General features: G+C 38.8%; 1 protein-coding gene across 4 annotated transcripts in view; it reads left to right on the top strand.

Annotated features, from left to right (window-relative positions):
• kif21b (kinesin family member 21B) overlaps positions 1 to 13507 on the top strand; it is a 67173-nt gene that overhangs the window by 36411 nt on the left and 17255 nt on the right. For 2 of the 4 annotated variants that reach the window (XM_077573239.1, XM_077573237.1), the window contains exons 18-30: positions 11 to 194; positions 276 to 479; positions 585 to 686; positions 1365 to 1530; positions 2353 to 2413; positions 2513 to 2561; positions 3041 to 3291; positions 4207 to 4275; positions 4378 to 4488; positions 7926 to 7964; positions 11028 to 11164; positions 11260 to 11440; positions 12531 to 12695. In XM_077573239.1, the coding sequence (XP_077429365.1) occupies positions 11 to 194; positions 276 to 479; positions 585 to 686; positions 1365 to 1530; positions 2353 to 2413; positions 2513 to 2561; positions 3041 to 3291; positions 4207 to 4275; positions 4378 to 4488; positions 7926 to 7964; positions 11028 to 11164; positions 11260 to 11440; positions 12531 to 12695 (1719 nt within the window). The remainder of the gene's footprint in view (positions 1 to 10; positions 195 to 275; positions 480 to 584; positions 687 to 1364; positions 1531 to 2352; positions 2414 to 2512; positions 2562 to 3040; positions 3292 to 4206; positions 4276 to 4377; positions 4489 to 7925; positions 7965 to 11027; positions 11165 to 11259; positions 11441 to 12530; positions 12696 to 13507) is intronic. The other 2 variants (XM_077573240.1, XM_077573238.1) reach the window with 1 other exon arrangement.

Raw genomic sequence — 13507 nt, 5'->3', positions numbered from 1 at the left:
CGCCTCACAGGAGCAGGAAGAAGCTGCAGCGTAAAGCAGCGGGCGTTGGCAACACCGCTGTAGCGGGCCGAGCTGTAACTTTCTCCAAGTCGGCCCGTCAGAAGTGGCAAACTCTGGAGCGTCGTATCATGGACATCGTCATGCAGAGAATGACCATTGCCAATGTAGAAGCTGACATGGATCGACTCATCAAGGTTGGGGAGGCACCGATTTTTTTTATACTACGTTTTTCCCCCCCCCAGATATAAACTCATCTTTTTTCATTTTCGAGTCAGAAACGAGAGGAGCTGACAGCACAGCAGGAGGCGCTCTCACACAAGAAAGCGGTACTAATGGCGGATGGCGAGGGTCCAGAAGCGGAGGACAGGCTGCTTTTAGAGATTAGTGAGGATATCGAGGTTCTCAACGCTAACATCGATTACATAAATGACAGTATGTCCGACTGCCAGGCCACTATTGTGCAGATAGAGGAGACAAAGGTATGCACACAAGTAGACACTTAAAGATAAAAACATACACACACCTTCGGTACTGTTTGCAAAAAAGCAACTTAACAACTCCACTGATTCCTAATTCTGTTACAGGATGAGTTGGACTCCGTGGATACTTCAGTGGTAATCAGCTCATGTTCTCTGGCTGAAGCACGCCACCTGCTGGACCATTTTCTCAAGGCCTCCATAGACAAGGTGAATCGATATTAAGACCAACTAAATGATTTGAGAATTGATAGATTTACTAAATACATTATGGTCCGTCTGTTTTCTCTTCCTAATTTTAATCAATAATGTTCATTTCCCTGAATTTTGAAAATATGCTTATGTCTTAAATATACTGTATTTTATCAAAAACAAAAAACTTAGTTTTTCCATTCTATTTATACCATTCCATATTCAGTGAAATTGCAGTCTGAAAATGTGGTTATAATCTACATATGTTAAAAAAAACCCTAACAGGAATGGGGGATGTTTTTAGGCCTGGGTGACATTTTATTCACTCCCCCCAACTTTAAATGAACCTGCAGCTTGCAGTAAAAATATGATATTCATACTGCTTCCATTCCCTCGCGCATATGTATTTGGAACAGCCTGTCCCCAATGCTTTGAACAAGTTTGCTAGAGAAAAAAAAAAGTTTACTTTTCACCATTGTAACTCTGGACTGAAGGTATGAATGTATTGCACAGTACGTACATCAGTTGATACATATATGAATGCAATATTCATGTCTTTCATCCAACAAAATGCACTTCCCTTAACGTTATTATTTAAATGCATTTGTATTTTTTTGCACTTAAATATATGTAATTGACAACATTGTGAGTATTCAGTCCGCTCATCAACACAGCCACATGTGTGTTTGTGTGCAGAGCTTACAGGTGGCACAGAAGGAGGCTCAGATCAGACTACTGGAGGGTCAGCTGAGACAGACAGATGTGATTGGTTCATCCCAAAATCACATGATCCTTGATGCTCTGCGGGAAAAGGCAGAATGGATCCCTGAACTGCAGGCGCTCCTCCACAACGTACAGCAGGGTGAGATGTGTTTATGTAGAAGCCAAATGAATAGATGAGATGATTGCTTTTGATTCATTCACTCATGATTGCATTAGAATATTCGTACTCAAGTTCAGAGGATGACACATGCACACTGGCCAATTTTCTTCTCACCACCGTGCGTATGTTAGGAATCAGAATTCATGTTAAATGACGGGTTAGTGCCCGCCAGCTTGAGTCTGCATGGACTGCACCCTAATTCTGAGGAGTTTTGAACCCAAAACTTTAAAAAACTTTTTAAATCCTTAACCTGTATAATTGAAAAGCTTGCTTAAAAACAAAAACTGACAGTATGCAATAATGATGTTAATTATTTTTTGGTCAATTCAAAAGTTACATTTGAGAATGTGGCACTCAAAACATGCATGGAACCCCCCCCCCCCCCTCCAATTACAATCATTATTATATTATATAATATAATTATTATTATATTATATTAATCTATATAATATCTTGCTTGTTGAGTCGCCACTGCATTTGGGACATTTAAGTTAACTCATTAGCAAATTCCTGGTTTCAGCAATTATTTTTTTTTGTTTTTTATCAATTACTGTAACTTGGGTAAAAGATTTGTGTTCAATGTTTTTTCAAAAGCTGATCCTTCATTGTGCATACTCATGGTCAGAGGACGTTCAAAATTTTGTTCACTGACGCACAAACACAACTATGAGCATTTTGATGACTCACAAATGTGTGTGTCAAATGCGCATACACTATTTAAGCACAAATGTGTGCATATTCACAGTTGAGTGAATTGAATGACTGATTGGACTCCCCCCTCCCCCCATCCCACACATTTAGAGAACGGTTACGCCAGCACAGACGAAGAGCCATCTGAGTTCAGCCAAGCCTCAGACAACAGGTGAAAGCACAGTCTGACCCCCAAATACCCCCTAACTGTCCTCCCATTGTAGTCTTTTAACCATATCTATTTACACGAGCTCCCGCTTCCCTCCTCCAGTGTCTCTCTAATGAAAGAATCCAACAGCCAAGATGACTTAAAACTAAAGGTAAGAAAAATCTTATTTATTTGTAGCATTCATTTAAATTTTGTGTAAATTACTTTAACTCCACTTTAGCCTTAATTACTGACAAATTAATCACTAGATTAAATCTGAATATTTGTTGATGTTTTCCATTTTTGTTAGAGTACATGTTCTTTTATCAACCACAAGGTGGCAGTATAAGCAAACAATTCCAAGTTGACTTGCCTCTGATGTTTAGTGTGAAATAATTTATCGTGTGAAACCGTTCTGATTTCTCCTGGTAGAACAGTCTCCTCCATCCTTTATTGCGTTTTTCCCCCTCCAGTTTTATTTGACCACGCAGTTATTGCTATTTTATGCTCCTGCTCATCTCCTTGTTGCTAGGCTTCAGTTTAATTGCATTTTGTCGTTCTGTTTGATTCTGTTTTTATGTTGATTTGACATGGCCCCGGTTGTCTTCTGTCTCCTTTCTCTCCTTTGGCTTCCTCACATTTCCCACGCAGGTGGAACCTCGTCTGTCAGCTCAGATGAAGGCGGTGTCGGCCGAGTATCTGGGTCCCGCCCCGGAGCATCCGGCTGGCGGCAAGCAGCAGCAAATCACCAAGTCTCTGGCCTCGCTCACCGACATACAGGAGGACTGTCTGAGCACGGTCAAGGCCAGCCTGGGCCTTGGTCTTAGCCTCTCTCTCCGTGACCCGTACCACAGAGAACGAGCGTCACGCACCATCAGCTTGCCTGTCAGAGGACACACCTTGTAAGTTGAAAACGTACACAATCAAATTGATCATTGGGCAAGTAATTAAAAACACTTTTACTGCCAAAAGTTATCCAAAAAGACAACCCCTACAGTGCCAGCCGATTTTGAGTATTTTCACTCATCTTTCAAGGCAAACAGAATATTGTGTGCTATGACTGCATAAACATGAAAAAGATTTTTTTTAAAAAAAGTATGTTTCTACCTTATTACGTTCTTTAGTAATCACCATTTGAAAATAGGTAATTTGGGTGACATCTAGCCAAAATTGATCAAAATAAGGAGAAAATATATTTTTTTGCACAACAGTGACTTTGACACTAATCTTTTTTGTTTAGTGGCGTTCTGTGAATTGGATTTAATGTTACAAATGCTTTGATCATTCACGTCATCCTTGAAAACGAATACATCCGCCATGTTTTCATGTAATTTGATACTACCGGAAGCCCATTGAAAAGAGATACAATGCTGCCATCTGCTGACCATAGTTAGTGGGTATTTTGGGATTTTCCAACCCCATTGACAAAGCAGCGCTGCACAAGACGTTGCACTGCCCATTGACACGTTGTTGGTGGTATAACATGGGCGTGTCCTTAACGTCAATTTACGTTTTTGGCGGTATAAGAGTTTTAAAAAAAGTGTATATTACATTTTCTCATAAAAGTGAGTTACACTCCGAGCATTTCTGCAGATATTTATTTATATATTGTCATGGGATAACACATAAGAAATTACACTTTGATACAATTAAAAGTAGTCAATGTACAGTTTATATAACTGTAAATTCATTATTAACTCAAAATAGTCATTTATAGCTAAACCCAGGCAACAAAAGTGAGTACAACCATGCTTCGTATACGATTTTTGTAATCCTTTGAGGACTGTCTTAGTTTACTTTTTTTTTTTTTGTGTCAGTCCCAGGCAGTCGCGAGGCTACGACACCTCTCCCATCACCAGAAGGAAATCTTATGACCGTTCTTACAGGTACATGCACACCTATTTTATAGTCACATGCATCACGGTGTTATTGTGCTGCCTTTAACGCACACTTATTCGTATGTATGTTTTTTTCCCTCCATTTGTCAGGCCCACTGATGGCTATACACCCCCTTCATCCCCTCCTCTGAGGACCAGGAATGACCGCAATGTGTTCTCGAGGCTCACCAGCAACCAAAGTCAAGGTTCTGCTCTGGACAAGTGAGTACGATAAAACCGAGTTCCCCGCCACCCCCCCTTTTCTCTCTACATACTCTTACGATCAAGTTATTTTTACGGCTTCTCTTTGTTTTACTGGCCCTTGTAGAGCGGCTGAAGGTCAGGTCTTTGGAGAAGAAAGGGCCTTAGTCTGTGGTTTTGTGGAGCTTAAGTGTGTGCAATTTCCACTGAGTTTATCTGCACATCAATCCCATTGTGTATCCAAGATCACTTCAAGTGGCATTAATGCCAATCTCGAGGGAACAAGTGGTGCCAGTAGTTGTATGACCACAAGGTACTGAAAATGTGCTCTACATCTACTGGAGAAAAGGTGCTCAGAAAAAACAGTAGCGGTATTTTTTCAAAATAAGGAATACATTTCAAACAAACCTATAGAAAGTGACGTGTCGGTATTGGCATCGGTATTGTGGAAATGTATCTTGGATCGTGGCGGCCCTTGGAGCGTGGGGTTGCAGACACATTTGCTCTCATGTTTGCTGACGTTAGATGAGCAACGGAAATTCATTACAGTGAAAAATCTGCATATAATTGACACCCATTGACCTGCATTGGGGAGGGGATAAACATTGTGCGTTTTCCACACAAAAAAAGGAGGTGAATGAGGGAAAAAAAATAATCCCCGCCAAAAATATGTTAAAATATTGGGGGGGGGGGGGGAATCTGCAAATATGTGAAGCCGTGTACTTTGTTCAGCAAATTTAAATTGTGTTTTTTTTAATTTTCTTTAAATATGCACATTTACATTACACTGATGTGCCTCATAAATCGATGTATATGATACATGAAAATCTGTTATTTAAATGCGTGTAGTGAGTCATGGGGTAATGTTAGTATAGAATATATTAATCAGAATTGCCCATCACATAAAATGTATATTTGTGATAGAAGGGTTGTTTTATTTCTGTTTTTATGTAGGTTTACTACTACAGCTGTGGTCATTTGTAGCCATTTTGAATGGACGCCGCTTAATGATGTGGGAGGTTGATTTTCTTCATAGGCTTTTATATGTTCCTCACTGGAGACTTCATCTCAAGTCTCTTAGCTGGCGTGTGTGTGTGTGTTTTGTTTGACATTCCTGCAGCAGCTGTATTGATGACTTCAATGGAAAAGATGGAGACTTTTTTGTGTGTGTGTGTATATATATATATATATATATATATATATATATATATATATATATATATATATATATATATATATATATATATATATATATATATGCACCACTATACTAGCATTAATAAAAAGCAATAAAGAAATAAATTATTTGAGCAGGTTTTTACATTTCCATCTAGAAAACTATGTGTAACAAACAAAGGCCATAAAAATTTCATATTTAAACAATAAATATTGTAATATAAAAACAGTTTTACTGCTCTATTAAACACACATACTGTATGTATGGCCTTTCTTTCTGAGATTATGTGGATATTAGGGCGTGGTGAGGATAAATTCCCTCAACAGCCGTTTGCTCAGCAGGCGGTGAGATTAATGATTATTATCCCTTCTGCCTAATTATAACCAGAAAGAGCACAGGACACTGACAATGTGGAACTTGTATACAAAGAATAATCAACACAAAAATGTGCAGTTTTTCCACCTCACGCTTTTCTTAAGTCAATATATGTAGCAGTCTTGGATCGAAAGAAAAGTTGCATCAGGTTGTCTGTAACAAATGCCAGTTCTCCTCGGCTATTTTGCAATGGGCTCTTTACACATGATGTCGTGACGTCACATCTGTTGTGAATATGATGCTGGTTTTCCTATGATGTCACACACCTCCGGACATGGCCGCCTTACAGGAGGTCTATGAAATGTTACAGTGCTGTGTGAATGTTTGAATGAATACATTTGATAGGCATTGTCATAAAATGATGAATTAATGTGCGGTGTTTGGCTGTAACATTACAAGTGAGTGTGACAAAGTCTTGTTTTAAGCAAACACTGATTTCCCAATGATGTTGAACTAGCTCACAATTGCTTGTATTGCTCTGAACCTGCATTCATGTACACTGCAGTGCATTCAATCATTCAAGGAGAAGGAAATTAGACTCACATTGTGTATTGTAAATACAAATTGTGTATTTAAAACAATTATTAGCTTTGCCTTAAATGGCTATAAAGATTAAGGCTAACATAATGGGCAATGGCACAAGCTAGCGGTTATCGTCTAGTATGTTGCAGTGTTATAACCCTTTAAACAATCCGGTGTGGCAACACATGCAGACAGACAATATCACAATACTCACAGGCATAATATAGAAGTAGTATTTTACTTCTGTTTAAGTTTGTCATTACTGGTAATGCATGCATCAATACAAACACAATACAACAAAAATAGTATTATCACAGTACATACTTAAGTCAGTGATATGATAATAAAACACCAATATCACCTATTAACTAATTTGCTCCCAAAAACGTATATAAATATGTTCTATTTTAAATATTACCATGTTCCCAAAGACATATTTATACGTTTTTTATTTTTTTAATTTTTTATTTTTTTTGATGCTAGAGCATACAGAAGACTTTGGTGCAACCTCTGAACTGAAGAGAATGCTTGAATCAATGGTAGTTATTACAAAAACGGCCTGCAGGTGGCAGCAGAGTATTTGAGATCAACCAGGACCATGTTGCAAAAAACTCTTTTACCCACTGTTTCAAACAGATTTGTGAATAATGATGAAACTTAGCTTTATTCTAATGCTAATTGCTGATAAACAGAAACAGATAGAAATATACTTTTTTTTTTCCCTGATGAAAGAAGAGATGCTAATCTTTCTTTTGGTAGGTTCCATGTTTTATATCAGTCAAAATCCAGTAAAACAGCCGGGAGCAAAGGGGGTTGCGTCAGTGAAAATGACTGGGAGTGAATGAGTTAAAGATGCAATGTTTGTTAACTGGCTATGTCTTGGAATGAGATTTGTCCCATTTGCACTTTAAATAGAGTTATTTCCGTGTGTAGTTGAATTTGCTTCCAATTCCATTTCTTCAAGCATTTTTTAAACAAATGTCGGTTAGGGTTGTATATATAAATGTAGTCTTTCTCCTGCAAATTTAACCTACTGATGGTTAAAAGTTTCTGTTTACAACATATACAGAATTTTCCTTCTTCCATCGAATTTCCCAAAAGATGTCGAGCTACATTTTTTCCTGTCTGTGAGTGAACCGTCAACTAAAACAGCCTGTGTGCACCCAAACATGACATCTTTCATCAGTCAAACATGGAGCTTATTCGGTGTTTACTCATCACTGAAAAAGCTTTGTGCACTGCTTTATATCTAAAGCCTTTCCCGAGTCCCTCCTCCTTTTGTAAACTCATTGCCAGTAACCCTTCTGTCTTTCCTTAGCGTGATTAACCTTTCCTCTCCCTGACACCCCACCCTACCCCCCGCTCCTTCCTCTTCTGCCTCCAGGTCGGATGACAGCGACTCCTCGCTCTCCGAGGTGCTCAGGTAGACAAACTGTGTCTTTTCCTCCTGTCCCCTGTGCTCTCCATTTACTTGTAAACTCACCATGACGCCATCGCGGTCCCTTTGGTCATGAGCGGCCGCCTCTTCACCACCTGTCCCTCCTTCACCCACCAGCCTCTCCACCCGCGCGTGCTTGTGGTTTCTTTGTGGTGTTGCTAGCATGTAAAACCTTGAATGACCCTCAGTCCATTAATGGACTCTTCACATTGGGCAAATATGATCCTGGAAAGCATTTTAATAAAACTCAGGCAAGTCTTTATCATGTTGCCAGTTTTGCCCACTGTGCCAGTTTACTGACCATAATAAGAAGCGGTATAAAAAATGGTTCCGCAGTCAAACTGAGTGAAATCCGTTAAAAAAATGTATAATTAATACAATGTTTGCAAAGATGTGTTAAAATGGCCGAAAAAACAAACAAAACTTGTTACAAAAGCAATTGCATGATCCTAATGCCTTTGAAGCTCACTAATTAGCACCTTACACACAATTTCAAAACCCAAAAATCGACACCGTTCTGTGTTAGCAGGCAGCCGGACTCATGCTCTTTCATCTGTGAGAATTTGTACCAGTGAAAGACTATTATACATGCTAGCTAATTGGTGAGCTTTAGAAGTTTGTTTTTAGGAGAATTGTTTCATGTTTCGCACAGAGTAGGTGTAAGACAAATGCTTTCATTTTATAATGATATACACTTTTTTTTCTCTCCTTGCCATCTCTTTATTTATATTTCTCACTAACATACAGTACAACTCGACGTGGCTTTCACAGAGGCGCTTCTGTCCGTTTCTCAGTGTGATGCAGCGAACACACACTGATCTGCCCCCACATTTCTCATTAGTCTGTTGGTCCCCCAAGCTCGGCACCGCTACATCCATTAGTTGGCTCTTACATACTTCATAACTCCGCACACTATGAGATTGTTCATGCTGATGGAAGCGGGGAGCAGTTGCTGCTATTTGGACCAGTACAGTGCTGAGAGAAGCTGTATTTCAGTTTGCATCTTAAAATGAAAGAAAAAGGGATTCATGGTATAAAAATATATCGTAATGTCAACGGACAGCAATGAGGTGCACTTACCGATTTCCCTCCTAGCTTTTAAAATGATAATAGTCCTTGCCCTCTCTCCTAACAGTACAGCATTTCCTCAACTTTTCGACGGCCGCGCCTCCCCTGCCATTTTGTCCCTCGTCCGCCATTTTGTCCCCAGTGTTTCTGCTAAGCTAGTGCTAGCGCTTGTCTGTGCTTGCGCACCGGTAGTATAGTATTGTTGGGTCTTCTAGTGATATTTTGGTTTTATTTAATAGAAATCATTTTAAAGTTAATTTCGACTTTAATGGTGATATCGGACGTACGCGGTAATTTGAGTTACATTGCCAGTGTAGGAATGGAACTCGTTCGTACCTCAAGGGATCCCTGTATTTTTTTTAAAAAAGTATTGTAAGTTACATTTAATTAATTTGTTTGTATGTTTTTGTTTACAAAGGCAATATTTGCTTTTCTTGCCAATGTTTCTTATATCCAGTACCGACTTTACATGCATTGGTGGTGCTCAAAGGTCATCGTAATCGTAAGGTATGGCGATTTTGAGGCCCCATTACCAACAGGGGTCCGAGGATAAAAGTTTTTTTATTTTTTTTATTTTTTTTTTTAATGGGACCCCCAACCCATGGAGGTGGTGAAGAAGGTGCTGTGACTGGATGCTGCATGATGTCACCTTATATATTTTTTTCTTTCTGCAGTCTGCTCTTGCATTGTTTTTTCTTTTTAGAATTTTAATTTGTTTGATGTGCAACTTTTGTTTTATTGGCTGATGACTAACTTTTTGATTTGGTTTGTTAAATGTAATAGAAAGTAATGAGTGTGCATTTGTGCTTTATCACAATTGTGTTTGTGTTACACCCTCAAAAGCTGTTCTTCCAGCTGCGTTTTTACATATAAAAAAATATATTAGCACCAGCCATTTGAGTGGAATACATAGCAGAAAAAATATGACTATCGCTCTTATCTAATGAGCATTTTTTAAATATTCCAATTTCTTATTCAACACCAATATGTGAAATCACACAAATGACACATCATTCTTCATAGGGACATACACTTCTTGCTGACGGAGCAACATAGGTCAACAAAATTGCTCCAATTTCTATTCCTGGCCACATCAAACACTTGCTGGCTGTTGCTGGGCAGAATTGGTAGATCTCCAGCCCCCTAGCCCAATCAAAAAAGCCAGCCGGAGCATGGAGTCTGACAGACACTAATGAAGATTTTAAGATAATAGCAAATAAAAAAACACATATTAGAATGAGAAACGACTTGCGCTGTTCACTTTTTCCTTCGCTGTAGTTGTTTACCCCCTTCATCCTCATCCACTTACCACACACACAGGCCCCACTAGTGTTATTAGCAAGCCCACCAGAGACCAATTTTCTCACAATCCCCCCACCATCTCCCTGCACTTGTCTCACTCCGATGACTGCTTTCCAGGTTGTCTCCGACTCTGGACTGTCAACATTACATGGGGGAGGATTAAGTGCATAGAACACACAGAGACAGCTGTGTGTATGTTTTATGTAGTGCGTATGATGGCATGCTTGCGTGTGAGCGAAGAAGTGGGTTGACTAGCAAAGAGCTCTTATCGATGTAACACTCGAATTAGACTTTTTTTGCACAACAGTGGGTAAGGAGGGAGCAGGAGATCGGAGATGTGCTATCAGTGGCTGCATCATTAGGTGCACCTGCACAAAAATAATGAGCGCCAATGCAAGAGCTTTAGAAACACTAAACCACAAACTGCAATAATAAACATACTCTAAGTGCCTAAACTGAGCATTATAGTTGAAGAAGCAGAATTTTTAATACAGTCCTTATATTGGATGTCAATAGTGTTCACTGAGTGCAAGTGTATAATTTACATTTGATTTTTTTTTTTAATAAGCATGTTTGCCTGTGGTTGTGCTTCCATCTGTAGAAATATAGTCGCAATCATATGCTATAATTTTGCCTAAAGGAAGTAACACGGCGAATGATTTATTTTTTCTTCTTCAGGGGTGTGATCCATCCTATCGGGGGCGTGAAGGGGGGTCGGACAGCCCCCCTGCAGTGTATGTCTGTAGCCGAGGGCCACTCAAAGCCCGTCCTGTGTGTGGACGCCACAGACGAGCTGCTGTTCACCGGATCCAAAGGTACGCACTTGACCAAGGCATGGACAAACAGTCAGTGACTGGTAATAAATCCAGTAGAAGCACCGTCATATGCAAACTTCATACTTTTCGTCCAGATCGGACCTGTAAGATGTGGAACCTGGTGACAGGTCAGGAGATTGCCACGCTCAAAAGCCATCCCAACAATGTGGTCTCAGTCAAATATTGCCCCTCCTCGGGTCTGGTCTTCTCCGTTTCTACGTCCTACATCAAGGTGTGGGACATACGAGATTCGGCTAAGTGCGTCCGCACCCTCACGTAAGTGACCGGCCCTCGAATAATGAGGAAACAAGGCTCAGTAAAGTGTCATGAAATAGAAGCAGAATGAAGACCTCTGCCAAGGTTTTACAGCTACTAAAACTGAAACAAGGATTTCTGTTACTTCCTGAGTTATAGAAGATGGCATAACACGGCTCAGCAACCTTTACTGACAAAAGAGCCATTTCAGGCTAAAAACAAAACAAAAAAAATCTGTCTGGAGCCGCAAAACATTTAAATATTGTAATGAACGCAACAGTATGTTAGTGTTAAAAGGTCTAATGTACTGCGAGCCCAAGAGCTGCACTTTAACAGAAAAATGTGCGCCATACAATACTTTGAGATACATTTTCTTCTATCTTACGTTTTTTTATAGACGTTTTAATATAAACACGCAGCTGTAAAAACAGCTTTCTTGTATTTCTGTCAAATTTGTGACATTTCATGGACACATTATGGTCATTTTTCTGCCTCTCTTCTTCCTGTTTGGGCATTTTATGGCTATTTTGTGAAATTTTTTGCTATCAGTTTTCTGTCATTTTTGGCTATTTTGTGGACATTTTATAATATATTTTTTTAGGATGTCTTCTTTTGTTTTTGGACATTTTATAGTTTTTGAACATTTTCTTTTCTGTGTAAAAAAAATAAAATAAATTTTCTGACTTTTTGGGAAATTCCTAAGACATTTTATGGTAATTTTCTGCCTTTCTTCTTTTGATTTTGGACATTTTATGGTTAATTTCTGAATGTTTTCTTTTCTGCTTTTTTAAAATTAAATGTTGACATTTTTGGCAATTTCATGGGCATTTTATTGTAATTTTCTGCTTTTCCTCTTCCTTTTTGGACATTTTACTGTCACTTTTTGGACATTTTTTATGTATTAAAAAAACAACTATTTCATCTACCTTTTTTGAATATTTAATTATTCATTGTGTATTTAATCATTAATTAATTTAAATAATATTTTATCTTAAAAAATAAATATGTAAAAAATATTAATTTCTACATTTTTTTTTAGAGGTTTTCTGTTTGTCCCCTTTTTATTTCCCCCATTGATTATTATTATTATTATTTTTTAACTTTCTTCCAGTTCGTCAGGCGTAGTAGTGTCAGGTGACACGTGTGCCAGCGCCACCACCCGCACAATAACATTTGCACATGGGGAATGTCAAATCAACCAGATTGCCCTCAACCCATCAGGATCTGTTTTGTATGCCGCTACTGGAAACACTGTTCGCATCTGGGATCTCAACAGGTACGGTGCATTCTTTCTGAGGTTTGTTTTTATTGGCGGTGTGGTATTCAGCCATGGATGTGTTAGTTATTTCATTGCAAAAGTAGTTTTTTGTATTTTGTGTGCAGACTGAAATAGCAGAAATCAATATTTAAAGTATATTTAAAAGTGATATTCAGAAGAAATTACACTCAAATATGATTCCCCATTTACAGTAATTTCTGGACTATAAGCCGCTACTTTTTTCACTTGCATTCGACCGTGCGGCTAATACAAAGGTGCGGCTTTGCCTTGCCATCAGATCACAATGGGGCGCACTTTAAAGGAAGCGCAAGAGCGTCAGGCAGAGCAAAACAAAGGAAGTGAGCCCAAATACAGTAGGAGAGACAGAACGAGAGCGAGACAATTTGCGCCCTCATCAAAGAAAGTAGCGGGAACCCGGTGCAGTAACATTAAAACACCTGCGGCTCGTAGTCCAGAAATTACTGTACTCAAGCCACCAATCCCCACATGGAAATTCACTCAGCTTGACGTCACATGCTGCATATTTTCAAATTGCACGCTTTACACCACAAATGAACCAGACCACCCATGTTATGTTGGCACATGTTTCATTCCCAATGTATTTTGATGTGGAATGACTTTTTTAATACACACGTGGACACCTCAATCATTAATTCATGTATTCCTTAATTAATTTTTTTTCTGTAATGTGGATATCATGTCAAACAAATCAATGCAAGCAGTATGTTTCAACATTTTATAGAAGATACTAAAAATCGGCAGATTATTAGTGAAACGATACACATGAGCATTTTTTGGCAAGGTGTCAA

The sequence above is a fragment of the Vanacampus margaritifer genome, chromosome 8 (genome assembly GCF_051991255.1).
Source record: "Vanacampus margaritifer isolate UIUO_Vmar chromosome 8, RoL_Vmar_1.0, whole genome shotgun sequence".
Lineage (NCBI taxonomy): Eukaryota > Metazoa > Chordata > Actinopteri > Syngnathiformes > Syngnathidae > Vanacampus > Vanacampus margaritifer.
This window is presented reverse-complemented; position numbering and strand designations above follow the sequence as displayed.